This window comes from Leuciscus leuciscus (genome assembly GCF_965113295.1).
Source record: "Leuciscus leuciscus genome assembly, chromosome: 6".
In the NCBI taxonomy this organism is placed as follows: Eukaryota; Metazoa; Chordata; class Actinopteri; order Cypriniformes; family Leuciscidae; genus Leuciscus; species Leuciscus leuciscus.
In genome coordinates, this window is record NC_138730.1 from 11,423,401 (window position 1) to 11,449,493 (window position 26,093).

Below are 26,093 nucleotides of genomic sequence, written 5' to 3' on the forward strand. Positions count from 1 at the left end.
AGTCTGTTTATTCCACAGATTCTCAATCTTCTTGTTTTCATTTTCTAAATCAGATGATGACTGAAATGTGTTCAAATACAGATTCATTATTAATCGGATTAATCTCAGCTAGGCAAAAATAACACAGAACAGAATTGATGACTGACACTGAATTATGAAGACAAAGTTCAAAGTTGACCAGTGTAAAGTTATGCTGCTTTGGTGAATCCAAATGCCGAGGTCAAAATGAAGCACACTTACATGCAGGTCACAGGATCATTTCATCAAATGACAAAACTGAAAATGTTTTGTTTTTTAAAATAATTTATTTAAAACAAATCCAAGCTTACAATGGAAATATAGACTGAGCTACTGAGAATTATACATTAATAGACAAACAAATATGTTTTCCTTCAGAAAAAAAAAGGAAAAAAAGCAGAAATATCCATCTGATGCATTTAAATGAGGATTAAAACATCAAGTTTCTCATCACAAAATTGAAATATAACAAATCACACTGCTATAATTCTTCAATGAGTGGCATTGAAAGCACATTTGTTAAGATCAACTGAAGGATTTTTAAAAACAGTCGGTCGGCATCAGACCACCATTTTCATCATGTCTGGACGGACATTCTGAGTGATGGTGACAAAACACACATGAACGGACTTCATTTAAAAAATTTACATAATAGACATCACACTAACCAGAGAGCTTCAGTGTGTGCAATAATATAGTCTCTCCATCTCATCTTTCCACACATTCTGCATTTCATCCTCACAGTTCTCTTCAGCAAGTTTCATCAGCTAGGTAAAACACACCAAATGTTAAAAGATAAAACATAAAAAATTAAAATTAAAAATAAACATTTTACAAAGCATTTTTTCAAACATTTTGCTAATATATAAAGCAAATTATACTAATACATTAATTATATTATTATATGAAGCAGCACAACTGTTTTAAACATTGATAATAATCAATGTTTATTATTGTTTCTTGAGCATCAAATCATTATATTAGAATGATTTCTGAAGGATCATGTGACACTGAAGACTGGAGTAATGATGCTGAAAATTCAGCTTTGATCACAGGAATAAATTACATAAAATATTCAAATAGAAAAAAAGTTATTTAAAATCATAATATTTCACAATATTGCTTTCTTACTAGGGCTGTAACAATATATCGTGTCACAATATATCGCAATACAAAAATGCAACAATATGTATCGTGGATAGTTCACCCAAAATGAAAATGACTGCGTGAGATAAAATTCAAGTTTACAGAGTTTTAGTGTCAGTACTACATTAAACTATTATATATAATGTTGAATATAATGTATAATAATGCAATGGGAGAATATTTGTGGGTCCTGATAATGTCAAATGTTACCAGTAAAAAGTGGCCAACATTATTTAAATATACATTTTTTGCATTGTAACCAACAGTAACATTTTTTTTTTACTTTTTATCATATGTCTTGGAGTATCGCAATGATATTTTCTTACTGTATTTTGGTCAAATAACTGGTGAGAGACTTCTTTCTTGTATGAAATGACTGTATGAGAAATACTTACTCTCTTGTTCTGCTTTCCTACGTTTCCTACAGACACACAATATCACAACAGTCAGCGTGAGAACTACAGGAACCAGCAGCAGGAGCACCAAACAGTAGAGCAACGAGTTGATGTCTGAAATGATAAACAGCTTGATGTCAAAAACACATTAAAAAAGATTCACAAAAGTATAAATGAACTTAAGCATTACTCCATGCAATCAGTCCCACAAATGAAAATTCAGTCATTTTCTCACCCTCATGCTGTTCTGTACTCGTACAATTTCCTTTCTTCAGCGAAACACAAAAGATGATGTTTGAAGAATATTTCAGCGGTTTATTGGATTTAGGTTTGTTTTAGGTCATATGTTGATAAACGAATGGAGTTTAATTTTCCACATTATTTTTAACATAAGATCAGTCTCGGCCATTTGTAACTTGAATTTGTGAGGCTTCCGGTGTCATTCGCTTCCAGTTATTTTACCAATACAAAAACACTAATGCTGCTTGATGTTACAGTCTGGTTGGTATTCGTTATCATATTTAATTTATTATCACATTCATAAACACACTGGTTTGTAGCGCACAGTTTTAACATTTATTGCACTTATTCTTAATGTGACAGCAGGTGCTATTGTGCTGCTTGATATTGCAAAGTGTAATCTTGTTTCATAACTTAATTTATGAACGCAGTCATAAACACACTGGTTTGTAGCGCAAATTATTTGACCATTTACTGCATTTTGTTATCCTTCCAGTTATTTACTAATGAATCAGAAAACAACTTACTTCTGTGTTGCTACATAAGGTGAATAATGGCTAATGAATTGGACAAAAACACCTGAACCATTCTTCAAATATCTTCATTTGTGTTGTTTCGCAGAGGGGAAAACATCATATGGGTAAAGAACAGCATGAGGAAATGAACTACACTCTTAAAAATAAAGCTTTCAAAAGGGGGGTTTCGTAGCGATGCTATAGAAGAAACATTGTTGGTTCTGCATAGAACAGTTCTTAAAGTCCCCCTGTGGTAAATCCAGCTTTTAATGTTATTTATATGTCTATGTGGTGTTTTTAATATGCTTTAAGACAAACCATGTGTAAATTCATAAGTCGACACCATTGCTGAGTATTTTCTCCTTAAAACTGCAGTGAACCAAAGACAGTCTCAAAAACACGATTTTAAATCGCTGTTGTTTCCGACGTCATAAACTACCTTGTAACCAATCAGATCAACGTGTGATCGTCAACCAGTGGATCTCTGAGCTGAGTGAGCGGGTGGAGGTGGGGCTCATTTGCATATTCATATAACAGCATATCCTAAATGAGGTAAGTGTGTAGAGTTAAATTCAAGCTATTTTAAGGCATAAAGAAATATTTTTTTAATGGAAAAAAGTTTTAATATGTAATTTTGGTGATCAAAGAGGAGTTTTAAGAGATACAATTATTGACAACAGGGGCACTTTAAAATAACCTTTTTTTATTATTATTATGAATAACTAATACTCTAATAATCTAAAGAACATTTTTTCCACTATAAAGAACCATTTTTGGAATGGAAAGGTTAAATATTCTTCTTGTTAAATATTCTTCATGGAACCATCAATGCCAATAAAGAACCTTTATTTTTAAGAGTGTAAGCTTTCAAATGATGTGCACAACAGTACAAATGTCTCTTCTAAGCTTTCAGTAACAACAAAGTACAGCTGAGTCTGGACTGAGAAGAGTCAGTCGTGCAAAGGAAAAGAGAAGTCGCTGACATACCTGGAGGTGGCTGGCAGAGATCTGAAACGTTAAGCAGTGCCGTCTCGTTGCTGAAAGGGTTGTTTACCACACAGCTGTAGGTGTTTTCATCGAAGTACTCCATTTCCAGAGGTATAGACAGTGTGTTGCTGAGATCAGAGCCACTGACACTGGAGACTAAAGCATTGCCTCTGTACAGGGAAAGAGTCGCCCGTGTCGCATTCTCCACAGAACACATCAATACACACGCTGGACCTAAAGATCTTTCTGACGCCGAGTTCTGAGAAGCCCTGCTGATCATGGGAATGGGCAGAGGAGCTGGAAGTAAAAATCAGACCCCATTAGTTACATGTTGACATTAACACACGCCTTAGAAGTTTTTTTCATTGTTAGTTCACCTTAACTAATGTATTTAACGGACTAATGTTAATAAATGGAACCTTACTGTTACCAATAAACAATTATCTCAGAAAAAGAGACTTAAAGAGAATAAAACGTATTGTTTATTTCTCACCGTAGACTTTAACACTGAAACTCCTGATGGAAGTCTTTCTGCCGTTGACGATAGTTAATTTATAAACTCCAGAGTGTTCATATCTAGTTTTCTTAATGGTCAGAGACCCGGTCTGATTGTCCAGTTGCAGTCTGTCTCTAAATGGCACCTGTTGACTCATATATATGGAGAACATGTAGGACCATTTGATGATTTCAGCTATAAGGATGTGTGGACTGTCAGGTCCAAACCTCCACAAAATGTCATCATTTTTCTTAATTTTTTCGATATCAGTGTGCAGAGTGACTGAATCTCCCACCATTACTGACACTGTTTCAGTGTTATCCCTCTCTGCACCAAACACACCTGCAGAAACACAAACAGCGCGTTATGAAATCACATTGTCATCAATGACGACTTAATCCTAGCTGAGGAAACTTGCTTTTTATTAGGCTACTTTATTAACTTCTTAATATTAAGCTTCAACACAGCAATGAGTGGTTGAAGATAATTTGGTGGAATATGGCTACAGTTTGTTAACTGATGTTTGATGTCATTAAAAACTACAGAAATTGGGAACAGAGAGAAAGATATTTAAACTTAAATTTTCAGAATTGCTCCAAATTCTGAAACACTCACAACACAGTTAGTGGGGGGAAAAACTAGACCAGATCCCATTATTATTGTTAAACTATTAAACTATTATTAAAAACTCTTCAACTTACCGGCTAGTAAACACAAGATAACGACAGTCTTGAAACGCATTGTCCTCTACAACTCCAAACAGTCTCTGAAAACTGAGCTCATGTGTGCGTTGAGAACCGCTCCACACTTACTAGAACTAGTACACTGTTTGTCGAAATGTGGTTCGTGGCTCGCGCCAGTGGCTCATCGACTGAGCCACAAAAAATAAAAAAATTTTTTAGAGGATCGACTTCGATTGTAGCGCGTTTAAGCTGAAATGAATCAATACACCCATCGTCGCCACGCCCACTACCTTTCGGCACGCGCACGCCCATAACTGCAAGTCTCGAGAAAGAATGTTAAGAGTACCAGGTGGCAAACGTTTCAACCTTTAGTGGTTTATAATTACTTTTAAGGCACAAACTTGGCTTCGCGTTAGGGTTACGATTTTCTAAACATTTCTACTATTTCAAGAGGGTTTTAAATGGCTGTTTTTTGCTTTTGAATCCCATATTCAGATGTTCAGGAACTTTATTGGATCCTTCGAAAGGTTATGCAGAGATGCGTTTTTTCTTCCACAACCAGCAACGTCTTAAAGGGCTAATTCGACCAAAAATTTAAATTAGCCCATGATTTACTCACCCTGAAGCCATCCTAGGTGTATGAAATTATTTTTTCAGACTAATAAAATTACAGTTAGGCTATATAAAAAATGTCCTGGCTCTTCCAAGCTTTATAATGGGAGTCCATGGGTATATTTTTTTGAAGTCCATCAAAGCGCATCCATCCATGAAAAAAGTGCTCAAAACGGTTCTGGCGGGTTAACAAAGGTCTTCTGAAGTGAAGCGATGCGTTTGTGTAAGAAAAATATCCATATTTAAAACTTTATCGACTAAAATAACTAGCTTCCGGCAGACGGCTGTACGCAAGTCGACTTACGCCAAAAGAGTAACACTTGAACTTGACACACAACGTAATGACGAACACGGTTGACCAGCCCTGTTTGTTTGAACCACGAGAGGTGTCAAAGCTTACGCTACTCCTGCATCCTACATCGTCAAGTATTACTCTATCCCTATGAACTATCCCTTTAATATTTAGTCAACATCAATGCTGTCAATGGAGGGGCAGAAATTACTCAGATTTTATTACAAATATCTTCATCTGTGTTCCGAGGTCTTACAGGTTTGGAATGACATGAGTAATTGATGACAGAATTTTCATTTTTGGGTGTACTAACCCTTTAAGAAAACTTCAGTGACTGCCTCATTTGCTGTGAGCTGGGGCGGATCTACCGGAGTGACAACTGCCACCCTAAGAAAAAGCTTTGCCACTGAACTGAACTGAACAGAATTATCACAGAATAAAATATAATTGTAAGCAGTGTTTTAAGTACTGCTTTTCAGCAGTGGTGCTTCTATGTGATGACATAAAATTCACTATTTTATGTACAGTAAACTGTACCACATGTTGTACACCCTCAAATGTGTGATTGTCAACTTTATTTGTAGCCTTTTTTGGTGTGTGTACTGTATTTTTGCAGAACTGAGAAATGACTGCCTAGTCTTGTGTCAGAATACCAAGAAATTGCTATAGCTGTATACTGTAATGAAATTTGGACAAATGTGCAGAGGATGCTTAATATACTTTTTTTTTTACTGTACTGTTATTGACAGTATACTGTATTGTGGAGCATACCAGTCTCTGTGCTTTGATATTGTATTTCTTTCTAATGTTAGGAAATTCAAAAGTTTTGCTGTTTAACTTGCCCCAAAACATGTGATTTATTCCTTCCAAGCAGCCTATGTGTCACATCCATAAGAAGACAGACAACAAGGTAGAGTGTAACAAACAAACTTTATTAAGTGCAGAGTGAGCGATGCAGGATGAGATGAACAATGAAAGCAATGCTGATAAGGTGAACAGTGTCCAGAGCCCGGAGAGGTGTGATCCGAGTCCAGAAGGGGTAGGCGACAGGATTTTGGTACGTATATACACCCTTCTGGACCTCCCGGCGGAGCAGGTTCAGTTTGCGTGGCTAGGCGAATGTCTTCGTCTATAGACCTGAGGATGGGACTGACGATCATGGCTGGAGGGAGAATGGTTTCAGGAGTAGTGGGTTCCAGATCAGGTTGATGAAGACGAGAGAGAGCATCAGCTTTGGAATTCTTGTGTCCAGGTCGGTAAGTGACTAGGAAGTCAAATCTTGTGAAGAGGGACCATCTGGCTTGACGAGGATTGAGATGGCAAGCTTCTCTGAGATATTCAAGGTTTAAATGGTCGGTGATTACTTCAAACTTATGTTTGGCTCCCTCCAGCCAATGTCTCCATTCCTCTAATGCAAGCTTGATGGCGAGGAGTTCCCTGTTGCCGATGTCATAATTCTGCACCGCCGGGGACAGCTTTTTGGAGTAGAAGGCACATGGATGGAGTAGTGGGGGTTCCCCTGAGGCTGCGAAAGTACCGCTCCCACTCCTGTAGATGAAGCATCCACTTCTACGGTGAACGGTAACTCAGGATTAGGATGGGAGCGGTGGCAAAAGCTTCTTTGAGGGTGGCAAATGCAGTGGTGGCTTCTGGGTTCCAGGACAGAGACTTGGGCCGGGTTTTGAGGAGTGAAGTCAGGGGAGACTGTAGTTGTGAATGAATCTATGGTAAAAGTTTACAAATCTGAGGAATCTCTGAAGTTCTTTGATGGTGATGGGTTGAGGCCAGGTCCAGATGGCTTCCACCTTCCTCTGGTCCATCTGGATGCCTCGTTGGTCTATGATGTACCCGAGAAAGTGGACAGTGGAGGTGTGGAACTCACATTTCTCTAATTTCAGATTGAGATGTTGTTCTCTGAGGTGCTGGAGGACCTACTTCGCATGTTGACGGTGTTCGGTAAGGTTCTTGGAGAATATCAGGATATCGTTGATATAGACAATAACAAATCGATGAAGGAAATCTCGGAATATCTCGTTCATGTAACCTTGGAAGACTGAAGGAGCATTGGACAGACCATAGGGCATGACCCGGTATTCGTAGTGCCCAGAGGGCGTCACGAAGGCCGTCTTCCATTAATCACCCTTGCGGATAGGAATTAAATTGTAGGCACTTCACAGATCCAACTTGGAGAATATACAGGCACCACGTAACTGTTCCAAGGCAGAGGGGACCAGAGGAAGGGGATAACTGTACTTGATGGTCTGTGAGGTGAGTCCAGTAATCAATGCATGGCCGCAAGCATCCATCCTTCTTTGCCACAAAAAAGAAACTGGGTGTGGCAGGGGACGTTGAAGGACGAATGAAATCCTGTCAGAGTGCTTCCTTGATGTACTCCATCTTCTTATCGGAGTGTCATGGTGGGGAGAAGTGACAGATACGACCATGACCCAGCGGCTTACCCAGGATGGTGTGAATCTCTAGGTTCTGGGGACAGCGTTTTCTCTTGACATTGAGCCTTTGTAGGAGGTTGTGGGAGATGAAGTTACTCGCTGAGCCGGAATCGATGAGAGCTTGTGCTGGAACAGTTGAACTGGACGTTACAAGGGTTACTGTGGTACAGGTCAGAGATGCAATTTTCAGAGAAAGTTGGATGGTACTCAACCGCTGGGCGTGGAGGTCAAACGGAACAGTTGGAGATGATGTGTCCTTCTCCCCCACAGTACAGACATAGATGATTTAACCACCTCCTTTGACACTCCACTGGTGTAAGATGGTAAGTATCTACCTGCATGGGTTCTGGTGTTGGAAGGGCAGCAGATGGTACCTGAGGCGGAGGATGCAAAGCGGGTTGGAATGATGTTGCCAGTAAGTCGTTGGGCAACTCGGATAGATTTCTGGATGAAGTTCTCTAATCCCATATTATCATCGTGAACAACCATTAGTTGACGAATCTCAGGATCTAAACCTTGACGATAGGCTGTGAGAAGAGCCGTTTCATTCCATCCACTTGCCACGGCGCGTGTACAGAACTGCAAGGCGTAGGAACCCACCGATTGTTTACCTTGTCGAAGGTGAAAAAGTTGATCATGAACGGATAGAGTGGACATAGTTTGACCGAAAACTTCTTTGAAATGTCTTAGAAATGCAGACAATGACTTAGTAACGGGAACTTCGGCTTGCCATAGCGCTTGAGCCCACTGAAGAGCACGACCGGAGATCAGATCACAAACGCTATGCGCGCTCGATCGGTGGTGTAAAGATGAGGTTGCATCTCGAAGTGTAAGTTACACTGAAGAATAAATCTGCTGCAATCCTCCGCCTCACCGCAGTATGTCGCTGGTCGGGCCATGGGACTGGCAGAGGCAGCAGGTGAAGTGGTGGGTGGTGGAGGAAGTGACAGACGAACTGCGTTCACCAATTCAGCGAATGGATCCGTGACAGCGGTGCTTGTGCTCTGCATGTTGTTGGTCTGGTCTTCTGTCACATCCATAAGAAGGCAGACAAGGTAGAGTGTAACAAACAAACAAACTTTATTAAGTGCAGAGTGAGCGATGCAGGATGAGATGAACGATGAAAGCAATGCTGATAAGGTTAACACTTAACTGAACTTTTAATAATATCTTTGCAGGTGATAATGATGGCGATGACAATGAAACACAGGGCAAGTCAACGATAGACAGAGATGAAGGGAAACAACTGGACTTCATGTAAGTAGATCCACAGGTAGGTAATGCAGGTTTATAATTTATATATAAAAATATATATAAAAAAAAGGCTGAATCATGTAGAGACCAGACCAGACACTGAGGTGCAAGAAACAGTGACTGATAAAGGGAGTGCAATCATGACATGCAGGTGCAGGTGATCAGAACTCAGGTGACTGTGATCTGGTGGGCGGAGTGCAGTGATCAGGTGCAGTGGGCGGAAGTGATGGCTCTGTTGACTCCGTGACACTATGTAATATTAATAAAACTGCTTATCTTCTTTAGTGATACAAGTTTAGAAACATTTAGACTGTTGATGTTTTTTTATATAGATTATCTTGACTTGGTGCCATGATGGATATTGAAATTTTGCTATTTATTTTTCATTTTAAACAGTAAAGATGATTACTTTGTGGTAATGCAATATTTGTGAACAATATTTGTATGTCAGGCCATAAATCAACAAAAACAATGCACAGGCACTTGCTTTGGTGTTGCCACCCCTCAGAGACCTCATGCCACCCTATCAATAATTTTCTAGAACCGCCCCTGGCCGTGAGGATATAGCCAGCACTGCAAGAAGTCTCACGTCACCTGTATCCATCTCTCTTTCTCTCTAATACTGTTTTTTTTTTTATGTTATTAGTAAACGCTTTCAAAGATGTCTGGAAAAAAATCATTGTTGTTAGCATTACACCCTGTACAGCAGGTAAAAATGCATTTATTCTCTGTATGATCTAATAAAGTAGCATTGCCTTGGCACTGCTTAAAGCTACACTGTGTGATATTTTCCCCCATCTAGCGGTGAAATTGTATATGACTACCCAGTGAATATTAGTTTCTGTTCCTTTCAATTTTGAGGGCGTTTTAACTCCTACGGTGGCCGTATTATTCCACGATTAACATGGCTTCCAGTTCGACTTCGTCCAATTGCGCCTTTAAAACTATCACCTGTGATCCGTCGCAGCACAGATTTATGTTACAAGGTAAACAATACTTTTTCACCATTGACGTGAGGAAAAGTAACGCAAGTTATACTAGAGGTCGTTCTGGCGTTATGCACAACCATGCTATGGTTAGACAAGCAACTATAACACTTTGAATTTACACAAATAGGCTGGATTACCTGCCGAGAAGAAAGCAGGCAACTTCGGCATCCGTTTTAAAATCTTTGCTCCTCGTGAGGTCTTTCCATCTGGGAAAAGTTACTCCAGTATTGACTTTGGTCTTGCTGATTTGCCTGTCGCGTTGACGTTTTAATTCTCTCTTTCGCTTCCTTGGCGACTCTGCTACAGGTCCTCGAAAATAGGCGTGATCCTCCATCAGCAATCTTTCAAATCTGCCGGCAGTCGCGAGTAATCTCCCCCTCGCATTCATCTCAAGCGGGAAGGAAGTCGACCGGAAGTTGAAGCCGGCCGCGTGCCACCATCTTGTAGCAGAACTTCACCTGCTGTTAGCATCCCATTGACTCCCATTCATTTTGGCGTCACTTTGACAGCGAATAACTTTACATCTGAGGCATTTGAAGACTCCATTTGTCCATTATTTATTTCTAAAGAAACACGACAATGTATAAAATGCTCCATTACCTTGTAGCTTACGTTATGGCCCCGTAAAAACAGTTTTTGTAAAAGTAGGCTAACGATTGCGTCATAACCACGCGACTCTCTGTCGCACAGTAGAGAGATTACCGTATTGACGGGAGGAGAAGCTCGCGGGCAATCGGGGAGACGTGGAGGCAAAATGACAAAATAATTAATCAGAATACCTAGCAAAAGTTTCTCCTGCTCCTAGCTCATGGACACCTCCTACTCACGATCTCCGTCTCTGCAAGATTCGGAAGGGAATGATTCAGATTTCTCATGCCACAGCCACTAGAAGACAGACGGGTTGCTCACGTCACATCTACGTCGTCAAGCTCAGTTTGAGTCTGCGCGTCAGGAACGGAAGTCCTAAAAAATCGCTGAAAATGGGCTTCACTTGCCTCAATTGAGTTCCAATGAGATGACTCTGTCCATTTCTTATACTGTCTATGATTCGTTTCTGTGTAAAGTGTAAAGCGCCAAAGGCGAAGCTTGAATTTACAGGTATGTCCCTCTTTGGCTAATGTAGTTTCAAGATGGAGGGGCAACATGACCGGCATTTGAACCCCTCGCCCGTATGTACTTTCAATGGCAGATTATAAACTTACGAGAATACTTTATTACTTGAAAGAAGTAAATATACATTAATGAGCATATATATTTTTGAAAGAACTAAGTGTTTTTTGCTTAGAATCAAAAAAAAAAATTACACAGTGTAGCTTTAAAGCTGCAGTCCGTAACGTTTTTGGGTAAAAATGTTTTCAAAAATATTTTTTGAGCAAGTAGCCTTACATAACCAGCCAGTGTTCAAAACTATCTGCTTGCCTTAGCTCGATTCAAAACGGTAAGCTTGTAAAATAATGTTTTTAATTTCAGAGGGTAATCAATTCAATTGAGTAATCTTTACGTAATTTAATTTAATAAATTGTACAATCCTTAATCAATTTTTGAATTAAATTCAATTAAACTATAAATTGAATTATATAAATACAATTTTATGGAATTTTACTATTAATTAAATTGAGTTAAAAAAAAGGCTTAATTTTTTTTGAGTGTACATAGCTTAGCAAACAATGGCTTTTATCTGTTCAGAGTTGATTTACCCCTCCTTCACTATTTGAACTGTCTTTAGGACAGTTCACACAAAAATGGAAATTCAGTCATTATATACTCACCATTATATACTAACACGAGAAGAAATAAAAATAAATCCTTGCTCCTGCTTTCATGTAGTTAGTTTTATATAATTTTTTAAAGAGGTCTTCAAACTTATCATAAAATAATCCCATCCAAATCGTGCCATATATTCAAAGTGTTCTAAAAGGTGTTTGACGAGAAACAAACCTATAATGTAATTTATTATTAAGGGAAAATCTTGACCTTGCAGTTGCAGTCCTGCACATGAAAGTGTGCAGAAGTTCACGCCAGGAAAAGTTATTTAGATAGGATTTCAGCTATCAATTTTAATAAAACAAGGCCGATAAACCTTAGAAGATTATGTGTCTGACAGTCAGAATGACAGTTCTTGCGTGAACATTAGAGCAAACAATGTATAGGCTAGGCCTATATACCTGTACAGTGGAGAGCGAGCTCACAGTATTACACAGTATACATATATATATCAAATAATTGTATAATTGTTTTAAAATTATGAGAGTTAGAGTATCAGCAGGTACCTTCTTGAGCCACGGCACAACATTCATGTAAAATGGGCCATCTGTTCGGTTAAAATGGGCCAATACACAGGTAACACAGGTAATTTTATTTTTACCAGTAAACACAGAAACACTTTTTTTGTAGCTACTGTAGGTCTTAACATCACACTTAGTCAGGCCAGTTAGAGCTTTTACTCCATTTCCTTCAAAGGCAGTCTTTGCAGATATAACCATCTTCATCACAGATGCCATTATCCTCTCCACCACAGCTCTCGTGGTGCCATGAATTGCACTGACAACAGCACACCCAGTCCTCTGTGGCCTTTGGGTCATTCACATCACCATACACTCTCTGGCAGGCTGCGCTGGGGTATTTGCTAATCTTGCTTTGTGCTCTATTCCCTTTTTGATTTTTTCCCTTTGTTTGTTTTTTGTTCTTTTTGGTAGTAATGCAATTGATGTGGTCTGTGCTTGTTTAATGGTAGGTGGGGGGCCTGGCCCTTGTTTCTAGGCTCATTTCACATTTTGGAATGGGTATTAGGTCAATGAAGGTTACTGGTCTTGTGCTGACCTCTACAGAAGACCCGGAAGATGAGGGTTGTTCCTCCTCCTCCTGATGGTCTGAAGTATCTTGCTCAGGGGGTAAAACATGGAATAAGGACCTCTCCATATCCTCCTGGGATGTGATGATTACTTCTTCATACACCAAATCCTTACTGACAGTGTCATGAGTAATCATGATCGGTGTATCCTCTACCACAGCCAGTTCCGTTCCTGTGGGTAGTAGAGCTCTCTCTGTTCTGATGCTTGGTTTGTATACATTATCAAGGATTATGTTTTTGTTAACAGGAAACATCCCTGTGCCCCTGAATCCAGCCTGGACGTTTTAAACTGTCGCAGTCTTCTGCCAGGCCTGGTGAACCAGACTTTTGGGGAGCAGACCAGACCAGTTGTATGATTTGTATGACAGTATCCAAATTACAGACATGGCTACTGTGGCCATCCAACAGGAGAACATGGGGCCTTTGGTCATCTTTTGGCAGCAGCTCTGTAAACATCTGACCCCACTCCAGGAACAGGTCACTGTTTATCCAGCCGTTGTCAGAGACCCTAACTGCAACAATTTCTGGTCAGCCTTAAAGCCACTCACACCTTAGTCGCTTGCCTTTAAAAATGACCATTGTGCAACTAAATGTTCCCGCTGCATTGAACGCTGCAAGAACTGTCGTGGTTTCTCTTTTCTCCCCAGCAGTTACCTCTACACAGGGCTTATCCACCTCCCCAACCACACTGGTAGAGCAAACGGGTCTTGCAGGCCAGATTCATTGGAGTTCCAAAGATGTGATGGAACATCTTTGATTGCAAGTTCCTCCAGCAGGTCCTAAAACTGTTGAAACCACTGTCCTACCACACTAGGGTTCAGCCCTGCTGCTCTTGACATCTCTTTTGGTAAGGGGGAAGCTTCTTTTGGAGAGGAGCTTGATAAGACTGGCCAGTTCTTTCTCAGATTCCTCTGGCAGGTATTGTTTCCTCCCAGACGCATAGCCAGAGCCAGCAAATTTGCAACTAATGCGTCTTTGCAAAGTGGTCTTTGGAATGTTCCAAGCCCTTGCTAAAAAGCTAACATTAACTGTCCGCCCTCTCCCAACTATCTCCTGGTATTCATTAATGACACCCCTCATTCTGTCATTTCTCCACTGGTTGTACTGACATCTTCATTTCTTTCCCTTTCCCTTCTCTCTTCTTGTCTCTCTATTTCCTTTCTCTGCTTGTTCACATTCACAGACAGCGCATTCTCTTTTGTCTTGTCGTGCTTGAATATAATATAATGATAATGTAATGCTAACCAAAGGATGACAGAAAAAATGGATACTGTGTTAATTGCATTAAATATTTGACAGCCCTAATATTTACATATATATATATATATATATATATATATATATAAGGCTGTCAAAATTAACGAGTTAATAATGCATTAACACAAATAAATTTTAACAGCACTAATTTTATTAACTCGCAATTAATGCAGCGCACGTTTTCTGTTTGGCCCATGGCCTAGCCTTTAGTTGGAGAAAAGGAGATGCAAACCGTAAACAGAAATGTTATCTAACGATAATACATATGAACTACCTTCGAGAGCCACCGTTACAAACAAGATTCACAACTTCTATGAAGAGATATGCGCCCTTGATGAGCACATTTGCTGAGCGCGCACTGATGCAAGCTCCACTGCAGACTTCTTCCTGACAGTTTAAGCAGCGTTACGTCATGAAAGTGTGGACTCGTAGGAAGACTGCGAGGGTTTAGGGTGCCATTTGGGACAGAGCCAATATACAGTATGCGGAGTTTCGATTCGTTTTTGTAACATGCTCCACTAACTTCACCTAAAGGAAACCGGGATGGCAGAAAGCGGCATCCTGCTTGTTTTCTTTATTTTACAAAAGCACACTGTTTTGTTTTTATTGTGAGTGTACACAAATAAAAATAGACCCTTTACAGTTTTGAATGATGTCTTTGTTTGCAAAGTGCAGGCAGACAGATGACGATCAGGATTAAAGTTCAAAGGCAGAGTTTAATACACATCCAACAGGTACAGTGTAAGACAGAATAAACGCTAACGGAAACGAGACCGGACTTACACTGAGTGAAGCTGAGGAACTAATATACACATGGTGATGAACTAAACCACAAACAGCTGTGATGAGGATTAGTGTTCATGGAAACAGATGGAGTGGAGAAACTCAAACAAAGGAACACATGTGACTAATGAAAACAAAGTTGGGGTCCATGAAAATGAAACTAACAAACACACCTGATATATTGTGACAGTCTTACTTTTATTTGTATGACCCTAAATGACTGACTATTTTAAGTTTCCGCTGTTATAATGAGACAAAATAATTTGGCTTTGTGTCGTGTAAGTCTAAGTACTGCTGTCCAGTGATGAAATATGCGTGTCCTGGAAATGGGAAGCCTCACACACCGTCTCCTCGTGGAAAAGTGAAGAAGGCTCAATTGTAGATGCCACTTTTTCTCCTTGTGGAATGAAAAGAAATCTAGCATTGGGGATTTATACCGAACTCGTATCGAACCCCGAAACCGAGGTGAACATACCAAACCGTGTCTTCTGTGTACCACTACACCTCTAATACATATATATATATGAACAGTCTTTCAATAAATTGTTAATTTTTAAAAAATATTAGTTTTTTTCTATGATGAAGTTCAATATGGACAAATATATACAAAAATATATTAGTATTTAAGGTATGAACTATACAAAACGTTCTAAAGTTATTTAAAAAAAAATCTCTCAACATGGTTGTGATTTGAAATGAATTTAGAAAAGCAGAGTATTACCAGAGAAAGTCTAATGAGGGGAGAAGTGCCACTCAATAAACTTCCGGTTGCAGTTCCACTCTTGTTCCACATGAGGGCGCTCACAGGACGAGTGCAGAATGAATGGAGGTCTATGGCACTATACCCCTCAAAATCCACTTTTCTCAGGATATAATTTTTTGTCTAGTATTTTGAATGTTGTATTCGAAAGGGGATGCAAAGAAATTACACATTGCTTGGTGTTAGATTTTTTAGAGTCACTTATTTGCTTTAAAAAGTCTTTCAAAGTGTCAATGACGTCACACACATCGTACGACCAGAGATACTGCTTTACGGCAATCCTTCAGTCGCGTTGGTGCTTTCGCACTCTGCACTTTCTTTTCTCTCGAGGCATCGACAACACAGCTGACACAGGTAAACACACAACACAGCTGACACAGGTAAATACACGTGCTAGATGAGTTTTTGTTTTGTTTGTTTCTAGTCCCGCTTCGGATGCCCCGATGCCATCAAGCGGTATCTCTGGTCGTAATCAGTCCTTCACTGACCAATCAGCGTTCCTTAGCAGAATGCTAGCGTGTTATGGGAAACAACAACTCAACCTGTAAGAAATCGAAAGGACATAAGTACTCGTTCATTCAACTTTCGACCTATAACCCATGTTGAACTTGCAAAACCTACAATCAAATCTGAGATTTCTCAACGGCAATCGGGTGAAAGAGACAAATTTAGCCGTCTAGCCCCATAGACTCCCATTCATTCTGCACTCATGGCGAGCGCCCCCAGTGGAACTCTGGTGGAACTACAACCAATAGGACTTAACAGGGCGTTGGAGTGAACAGGCTTTCCGTAGACGGGCTTTTGTATTACAGTTAAATCACATCTTTAAATAAACTCTCATAAACCATCAAAAAATCTGGTATTTTTATAAGTCCGAAGGAGAGTCGAATTCAATAAGAAGTAACGGAAGATACATTGGAGCTTTTATGAGTTTTATTTATGATCGAGACTTTTATTTTAGCTTCACCGAACGACGTCAGGATGACGTCAGTCACGTCACAGGAACATGGATGTTTTTTTTGGTTTTTTTTAACAAACTTTATTATGAACAATGCACAGGACAATAGGTACAGATACTGTGCAACCTGCACAACAAAAAAAGGATAATAACATATTAATTAATAAATAGAAGGGGAAAATAAAAAATTATGCAGTTCCTTCAGGAGATGAAATGTTCTTGTAGCCTTCATATTTTGCATGTTTTCTATTGTTTTGTAATATGATTTAAAGTCCAGATGAAATACATTAAAGCAAGGTTGTGAATTAGACCATTTACATTTGTGAATATGGTATTTTCCAAAGATAATAAACAGTTGAATAACAAAAAAAATATTTTTGGACAAACCACATAAATCAAAGTATAACATGACATCAAAAATATTGATTCTGACGTTTACATTCAATTTTGTGATTATAAATTCTTCCAAATCAGACCAAATTTTTTTTGGTGTACATACAGTGATAAAATAAATGAAAAATAGTTTCCCTATTTGATTGGCAAAAGACACAAGACTCTTCTAGGAACAAGGATGTTAGGAAATTAAAAATATATAAAAATAGAAATAAGGGAAAACACAAGTTGTTGTTGTTTTTTTTTTAACATGGGAGCTGAACACGCAGTAGCCAGAAATACAACTTAGGTGAACCCGAAATAATAATAAATATTTATATATAAATAAATAAAGAATATGATGACGTGACCGTCATCCATGTACGAATAAAAACAGTAGGTGGCGGTACGTGCCTAAGGTGCGGAATACGCCAGAATTCCAAAGAAGAAGAAGAAGAAGAACATGGATGTCTGCTGTTATTCAGCCGAGGGAAGGTCTGTGTTTTCAGCGCTTCAGTTGTTCATGTGTGTAAAGCTATATAATACGGTTGGAAGTTTTGACATTTAGTGCTCCCGACCACGAGGTATTAGCCTATTATTGAAGACATTTTGCGTTAGTAATGTGAAACAAATGTAGATAATTGCCGAATCTCATGATATTGTAATTTTTTTAGGCCTGTTTACATCAACTATGAAGTAAAAACGGACAGAATGGGAATGTTTAATATAATTATGCTTTATCTACATTTTATTACAGAAGCTGCGTATATTATTTCTTGCAGTACACTTTATAGTATATACTTTACTGTCATTGTACAGTACTGTGTTACTGTGTCACTAAAGCTAGTGAAATCTTTATTGTTATGTATCTTATAACCGTTTTTGTTTTAAAGTGAGTCGAGTTTTGGGAGTTTTATTCTGCAAGTGAATGATTGAAGTGTATTTTGCTGGATACGACTGACACCTGTCATCATTTTTCACCAAGCCAAATTTTAGAACCATTAAGAGTTTTTGCATTGTGACATTAATATCCACCGTTCAGCATTTATCCTCTATCATTTTCATACATTTCCTGTAGAAAAATGAAAATTATCCCATGATTTACTCACTCTCAAGCCATCCTAGGTGTAAATGACTTTCTTCTTTCAGCCAAACACAATTAGAGTTTTAGAAAATATCCTGCCTCTTCCTAGCTTTATAATGGGAGTGAATGGTAACTGAGATTTTGAAGCCCAAAAAAGTGAATCCATCCATCATAAAAGTATCCATACGGCTCCAGGGGGTTAAAGGGCATATTGCAGGTCAGAGCCCCCAGTGAGTCAATGTATGACTTGATGTGCAGTGCCTGACTTTGCACCCAGGCTTTGAGGCCTGTATGTGCTACCATGTTGAACCCAATCATATCGCCGGGATTATAATCCTTCGGTCTAAAGTGAACGCTACACACTACCGTGTTTTTCGAAGCAGATGCAGAAGTGAAGTCCCGTCTCTTCACCTGCACAAAACACACCCAGACATGGAAGATAGCACCGTCCTTTATCTTGTTAGGAAACCTGTGGACCCTGTCCTGACAGGCTGGAGTTTGTGCAACCTCCACGAACACAATCATTTATGACAACGATAAATTGAAATGAACAACTACTGTAAACACGCAGAGCAAACGACTCCCTCTTGTGACGTAATTATATGACGCGATGTTGGGTGAAAAAGCGTTTTTAAAACGGTCAAGGAACTTGTCACTTTTTCTACAAAATTTGTGCCCTCATGTCTTGTAAAACATTTTAAATTCTGCATTGACATTTCATATGTTATTTCCCCCCCCCCAATATGCCCAATAAAGGGCTTCTGAAGTGATGCTTTATTTGTAAGAAAAACATCCATGATTATAACTTCATAAACTGTTATCACTAGCTTCCGCTAACGGCCGTACGCACGCTCACGAGAGAGTCGAGTTCCGGCATATGATGTAGAGTAGCGTAAGCTTAGAACCCTCACGTGGGTTCAAACAAATAGAGCTGGGCAACAAACTCAAGCTCCTCTTCTCTTATGTTGAAATCCTCCGACGTTTCTCTTTAAAAAATCTTGTTTTAGACTTCTAATTCGTGACCAGTGTTTTGTTTTGCTCTATCCTCTGCGCTTCTGCATTTGTCAATACATCACGTGTCAGGTCAGAGGTCACTCTTCAGCCGGAACTCGACTCGCGGACAGCCGTGACCGTAAGTCAGTCATTACAGTTTATAAAGTTATAAATATGGATATTTTCATAGCTTCGCTTCAGAAAGCCTTTATTAACCCCTTGGAACCATATGAATAATTTTTATGATGGATGGATGCGCTTTTTTTGGGCTTCGAAGTAGTTCTGCTCGATTATTGCAAAAATCATAATCACGATTAGCCTATTTTGTTCAAAATTGAAATCAACATTATTTAACACTTTTATAGGTGGGTGATCTAATCAAAGTCTTATTTCATGATATGAGTCATTTTAAATGTCAGTGAAATTTCACAATTATCAGTACTTCAACAAAAACTAAAACTAGGTTAATTAATGCAAGTAAAAGTCCTCAAAACAGTTACAGTACAGAAGACAAGTAAACATCAGCAATACAATAAGAAGAAATAAACTAAATTACAAACTATACAAATTAAATAATTAGTGCTCTAGGTTTTTCAGGAAGATGTTACTTATTCAGATAAGTAATAGCCTACAACAGAAACTGAATAACGTAATCAAATGTAAAATAACACTGCTGTATACATTAAATATAGTCTGATCCTTATTAAAACTACAGTTTATTCATTCACGAGCAGTGAGTGATTTTATCTTTGCCTTTTGTTGTTTGATTTACAATAATGACTGCAGCAGATTTATTAGGCTGCTGTCACTTTAAGAGTTTAATGCACGGACCCAATATACTGTTACACGCGCTCTTTCTCAGTGTTTGCATTTCAACATATGTAGGCTATTTGACTGTTTTGGCACGTATCTGAAACCCACAGTAATACTTCGCTTATGCGTCTTCCGCCTAGTCTCGGAGCGCCTAGGGAACCATATAGTAACCCTGTCGAGTAACCGTCAAAATATCGGAAGTGCGCTTTCCACACACGAGAATCCATGAACCGCATTATTACACCATTTTATAAGGCTACGCAATATATTTAATACCATAATATAGCATAGTGCTATTCTGAAATCACAAAGTATACGATTCATTAATATGTGCGCTGTTTTTTTTTTCACAGAGAAGCACGGCGCTTTAATTATTTACATGCGTGCAGATTACATGTTAAAAGTACCTCAGCTCCGTTCACAGTAAATGCTGCTCCATGCAAACTCAGTCGCTGCATGCTGTGAGTTTGGGTTGCTTATTCACAAGATTCGTAACGTAAATAATATATAACCTACGCCAACACAGGAGAATACATACATATGTCTCTAAATATGCTAATTGTTGTTCATTGCGATTTTAAAATAAAAGTTTAAACCATCGCTCTGAGTTTACTTGTTTTGATGTGCACATGATCTTGTTCTAGAAATTATAGCAGCTGATGCATTTCTATCGTATAGAAGTGACCAAATATCAAAGATTAAGTGGACTTTTGAAATAAATGTTGTTTTGGTCAATGTTAAACAAGGATTTGATCATGCCGTAGTGTAACAGTAACTAACACCAGGCTGTTGCGAGCGCCCTCTGCAGCATTTGTTATAATACATAATGTACATAAGTTATGTTTATATTAGTTTATATAATTTATTTTACAGTTTTTCTTAACAGTTTTGTTCAATAAAACCCATATGATTAGGGGTGTGAACCGACACTGGTCTCACGGTTCGGTTCGATTATGATTATTATGTCATCGATCCGGTTCAATTCGATATCACGATGCATCACGATGCACCGCATCCTCAATTTTAAATTTTACTTCAAAAGTGATGTGTGCGCGCATGTGCTCGCCTGTTCGGGAAGTTGCAGTGACAGAAACAGTGACATTCCAGTTTTAAGTTTCAAGGGATTAAAGCTTGTTTATGACACTAAGAAAAGGAAAATCTGTCAAAATAAATTTTGTTTTAAAGAAATGTTCATTTAAAAGCAGCGCTCATTAATCAGTGTATTATGTTACCATTAAAGATGCGCGCATCAACCGTCGCCGAGTCTGCTGTTGAAAGTGACGATCATCCATTTATAATCACGCGTAACAACACAGAATAATTGTAATTTGACCATCGGGTGCGGATACTTAAATCAGAGAAAGTTATTGGGGCGGGTGGATGATTTGTTTTTGGCTGCGGATTCGGGTGACGGAGCTCATCCACTTACTCTAAAGCAGTCAGACTCTGCCGGGCGATAACAGCTCGGGGTGAAAACGGCTAACGTGGTTTATCAAGTTAGTGGTATTACCTCCTGCATATTCTATTTGTGCGTGACATGAGCGCACACAGCGCGTGTCTTCTGCAGGTCGTGCTTACCACGTTGTTCATAAAAGCCGAAATGTGCCCAGATGTTGGCTTTTAAAGTAGTTGGAGCTTTTTTAATTTTCTCTCACTCGCGTCTCACCTCCCTTTGCCATTGTATGCTACCGCAACAAAGCACGTACGCGACAAATGACGTAAGAAAAGCGTCAGTACATTATAACCGGTTATGGTCTATTACTGAACCGATACCGAATCGTCCTCGTCTGCATCGCGATGCATCGTAGAAACGATCAATTTTGACACCCCTAATGATTACTTTCTTTGATACTTTATTTGAACCAATTATTATTTATTGTTCTTATACATTTGTATTGAAAGTCATTTTAAAGGCTGTTGTTCACTTGGATCTATTTTTATTAACAAAAATGTTGATCCGATTAATCGACGGAATAATCGGTAGAATACTCGATTACTAGAATAATCGATAGCGGCAGACCTAGTCGGAAGTCAAATAAAAAAATCTATTAACGATTAATCGCACAGCCCTACTTAAAAGTCTCAGTTACTATTCACTCCTATTATAAAGCCTGGAAGAGCAAGGGTATTTTTTTATGTAACTCTGATTGTGTTTGGCTGAAAGAAGAAAGTCATATACACCTAGGATGGCTTGAGTAACTGAGTAAATTAGGGGATCATTTTCATTTTTGGTTGAACTAACCCTTTAAATTTGACTTAGCAGATTTGGACCTCCATACCAGTGAAGCTGCTCCCAGAGATGGGAATATTTCAGTCATTCTACAAGTGAAGAAGCCACGTGGATTCAAACAAACAGGAATAATTCTGGTGTGACAACCAATCCTGCTTAACACATCATTGAAACGATGGAATTCGTCAGAGTGGTGATTGGGGACGTGAGTGATCCAGAGCCATTCAAAATATTAAAGGATGACTCCGAAGAACAAAAAGGTTGGTCCCCAGTTTGATCAACTTACGGTAATTGCAGGGTCTATTTATTTATGTAAATCTATTGACATGGTATATGTTGATATTGTACCATATTAAAGTAACATTCCTTCAATCACAAAGTAATTTTTAAGGTAAAAAGCAAACCAAAGTGCATCATCACTGCAGCAATGCCAAGAGTGTGAGAAAAATGTCTTTTTCATTTTTATATATTCTATTTTGTGTTCATTTTAGACCTGGTGGAGGTGAAAGAGGAAAGTCAAGAGTTGAACGAAGTGGAGGAGAAATGTCAGTTTGAGGAACCTCATGCATTCATAACTAGTGACAAATCTTTGAGTTGCTCACAGACTGAAAATAATTGTGCACAGAAAAGCGCTCTCATCTGCCCTCATTGTGGAAAGTGTTTTAAACAAAGAGGACACCTTGAGGATCATATAAGGACTCACACCGGAGAGAAGCCTTACACATGCCTTCAGTGCGGAAAGAGTTTCACACACAAAGGAAACCTTAAGGATCACATGAGAATTCACTCTGGAGAGAGGCGATTCACATGTCAGCAGTGCGGGAAAAGATTCACGCATAAAGCAAATCTTACGGATCACATAAGGATTCACACCGGAGAGAAGCCCTTCACATGCACTCAGTGCGGAAGGAGTTTCACACATGCAACGAGTCTGAAAACTCACCTGCTCACTCACTCCGGAGAAAGGCCATTCAACTGTGATCAGTGCGGTCAAAAGTTTATTTTGGCGGCGCACTTAAAAAGACACCTGAAAATCCACACCAACGAGAGGCCGTACGTGTGTTCTTTTTGTGGGAAGAGTTTTTTATGGCTCTGCTATTTTAAAGACCACCAGAAAAAACACACCGGTGTGAAAGCGCACGTGTGCTCCGAGTGTGGCAGTGCTTTTACTAGAGCCAGCGAGTTGAAAATGCACCAAAGAATCCATACTGGAGAAAAACCGTACACGTGCTCGTACTGTGGGAAGAGCTTCGCCGAGTCTGGAAACCTGAAGAAACATGAGCGAGTGCACACCGGAGAGAAGCCGTACCAGTGTCCTTCATGCGGGAGGGGGTTCAGCCAGTTCAGCCATCTACTGAGACACTTAAAACAGCAGAAGTGTCGCAAATTACCACAGTTCATCTTCAGGCCCCAAGACGAGCAGAGTGCATCCCCAGGTGCAACACTTTCAACTACATAGTGTGTAGTTCAGTTGAATCAAAGACTCCCAAAATAGCAATGACTGTGATGTATTTCCAGAGAAAACTGAGGTTTAACATGCTGACATCCTTAAAAATAGTTTTAAACAAAGTCAGTCCAGGATTTAAAAAAAAGTCAATATATTACTGTATCTGTTACTGTATTATATATTTAAATAACCTAGATTTCACAATGGGAATACTGTATCTAGGGCTGTCACGAGTCCTCGATTAAATTCGAGTACCCGATTTAAAAAAAATCCTTGATTGCATTTTGCTCGTGTCGAGTAACCGCTAAAATACCGGAAGTTGCGCGGACGCATTATTAGACCGTTTTCTAAGGCTGCAAAATGTATTAAAACCATTCCCAAAGGCTGCAGTTCATTTAAATAGCTGAAGATATATACATCTAATATATATGCGCTTTATTTATTTTCATGTGTGTAGGGTTACGTGCGCTTCAGAGCAGCTCCGTTCACACTAAATGCTCCACATGAACTCTATCATCTACACGTGTGGCGCGTCTCAGAATCTCTGCATATGCTGTGAGTTTGGATGGCTTATGATGTTTATCTGGGAACCTAAACCTAATTATGTTTCTAAATATGCGAACTGTTCATTGCGATTTCAGAATAGAAGTTTAAACCCTTGCTCTGAGTTCACATATTTTGATGTCCACATTAAATGTTGTTTGTCCAGTATTACATATCAAAGGATTTGATCAAGTTACATGTGTAACAACAACAATCACCGGGCTACATAATACATAATGTACATAAGATGATTGTTTATATTATGTAATTTAACTGTTGTTTTATAAAACCATATTATAACATTATTGCCTCATCATTATAGATGTATATTAAGTCATTTAAAAGCTTAGGTCTCTGCTAAGGTCTATTTTAATTACCACAATTTCTTTTAACTCGATTAATCCTCAAAATAATCGACCAATTACCAAAATAATCATGAGTGACAGTCCTAGAAATATCCTTAGAAGCTGACATGGCATTCAAAACTAACTGGGAGATGTTTTAAGATCCGTTACTTGATGAAATATAGTACAGAGTAGTAGGTTGCTGTGAAGTGCCATGTTTTTAGAGGCGTGTTTCATATGTTGAAGTAGCAGTAGTTAAAAAAAGTATATTGATGTGGGACGGTTCACTCAGAAATGAAACTTCTGTCATCATCGCCTGCCTTGCATTTCTTTCTGCTGAACACAAACGGAGATATTTAAGCCTTATATCTGCTCTTTTCCACACACTGAAACGTGTGATTCTGACTGTCAAGTGCAAGTACATTAAACCACTCTTTCCAAAAATCCTTTTGTTTTCATGGTAGAAGAAAGATGTGGCGTTTTGAGCAACATTGGAAACTGGATTGTGACAAATTCGCATTTCATTGTTAACTGTGCCTTTCTGTTTGGAGGCTTAACCAGTCAAATAGTAGAAAACATGACACTATCAGTACCAAACTGAGCTTGATTTGATCAAGTAACACAATTGTTGATCGAATGTATAAGTTGCTTTGGATAAAAGTGTCTTTAAACTGAATAAATGTTTAATGCTTGTTCACCTTTAGAAACACTACTTGTGGATTAAGTAATTTTTTTGTGTATTTAGTTTGCAAACATCAGTCAAGCTTGGGTGTATACTAGCTTTCTCTTATAAAAAATGTACACAAAGTCAGATTCTTCTAATAATTAGGCTAGTGTTACAGTTCACATTCCTGAAATATTTTATTTCTCAAAGAAACCTCTTTAAGCCTCATGCTACCACCAAAAAAAAAAAAGTTTTTTAATGTGAGTGTTTATATTGGCATATAGAAACCATATATGAACTCTGTTGTCACTGTCAAAGATCATTACACAATGGTGACTAGTAAAAAACATGAGGTTTCAGATATGCAATCATAGCTTCAAATCTTTTGCAGTAATAAATCATAAGTGTCCATGATTTTCCTCTTTTGGGGACTTGTGTAGGTTACTAACACAAAGCATGGGAGAACACGTCTTGATATTATTGCATGTTAAATTTATTTGTTACCAACCCTTGATGTGAGGATCATGTCTCTTATTAACTCCTGTCACCATTACAAACTGGAGATGAGTGGGACTGAGAGTGTGCGTGTTTATTTATCGCCTTAGTGAAGTTACATCAATATTTCTACTTGATTTGTTTCATTTATTCAAAAAACAATTTAATCAAGGCAGGAGAAATGGTTTCAATGTCGCGTCCTGCTGAACATCCCTGAATCTCAAATTCATCTGGACAGCATTTCTGATTGCATGAGAAACTCTCATCCTCAAAAACCATCAACAGATCTATGTGCAGTAAAAGACAATACATCCTAAACTGTGTTAATGTTTGCCTTGCAATGGGAGTGCATGATTTGTGCCAACCATAATATCTGTATGCATTTACAAAATCAATTTTACTGTTCAGCTTGTGTTCATAAT

At 38.7% G+C, this 26,093-nt stretch overlaps 2 protein-coding genes across 6 annotated transcripts; one reads left to right on the plus strand and one right to left on the minus strand.

Moving 5' to 3' along the window:
• Positions 1-374: 374 nt before the first annotated feature.
• LOC309501819 (SLAM family member 5) lies at positions 375-18,866 on the minus strand. 3 transcript variants are annotated; one of them, XM_082174102.1, is made up of 6 exons: positions 4,499-4,700; positions 4,093-4,139; positions 3,795-3,942; positions 3,302-3,598; positions 1,560-1,673; positions 375-785 (listed from the first exon to the last, which is right to left on the minus strand). In XM_082174102.1, exons 1-6 carry the CDS (start codon positions 4,536-4,538, stop codon positions 769-771), a joined length of 663 nt encoding a protein of 220 aa, XP_082030228.1. In that variant the 5' UTR covers positions 4,539-4,700; the 3' UTR covers positions 375-768. The 3 variants fall into 3 exon arrangements, with proteins under 3 accessions (XP_082030228.1, XP_082030227.1, XP_082030226.1); XM_082174101.1 differs by lacking the exon at positions 4,499-4,700 and adding an exon at positions 18,168-18,866 and having other exon boundaries at positions 3,795-4,139; XM_082174100.1 differs by having other exon boundaries at positions 3,795-4,139.
• On the plus strand, positions 17,495-25,224 carry LOC309501803 (uncharacterized protein). Of its 3 annotated transcripts, none has more exons than XM_082174076.1 (3): positions 17,495-17,553; positions 22,212-22,438; positions 22,670-25,224. In XM_082174076.1, the coding sequence occupies exons 2-3, from the start codon at positions 22,354-22,356 to the stop codon at positions 23,635-23,637; spliced, it is 1,053 nt and encodes a 350-aa protein (XP_082030202.1). In that variant the 5' UTR covers positions 17,495-17,553; positions 22,212-22,353; the 3' UTR covers positions 23,638-25,224. The 3 variants fall into 3 exon arrangements, with proteins under 3 accessions (XP_082030202.1, XP_082030203.1, XP_082030204.1); XM_082174077.1 differs by having other exon boundaries at positions 17,522-17,642; XM_082174078.1 differs by having other exon boundaries at positions 17,527-17,577; positions 22,209-22,438.
• Positions 25,225-26,093: the final 869 nt, after the last annotated feature.

Excerpts from the sequence above, each read along its gene's own strand:
- LOC309501803 (XM_082174076.1), top strand. The coding sequence starts at position 22,354 with ATGGAATTCGTCAGAGTGGTGATTGGGGACGTGAGTGATCCAGAGCCA. Across the intron at positions 22,439-22,669 it reads TGACTCCGAAGAACAAAAAG|ACCTGGTGGAGGTGAAAGAG; the intron begins GTTGGTCCCCAG and ends TGTTCATTTTAG.
- LOC309501819 (XM_082174100.1), bottom strand. The coding sequence starts at position 4,538 with ATGCGTTTCAAGACTGTCGTTATCTTGTGTTTACTAGCCG. Across the intron at positions 3,599-3,794 it reads TTTCAGTGTTAAAGTCTACG|CTCCTCTGCCCATTCCCATG; the intron begins GTGAGAAATAAA and ends TTTTACTTCCAG. Across the intron at positions 1,674-3,301 it reads TCTCTGCCAGCCACCTCCAG|ACATCAACTCGTTGCTCTAC; the intron begins GTATGTCAGCGA and ends TTATCATTTCAG.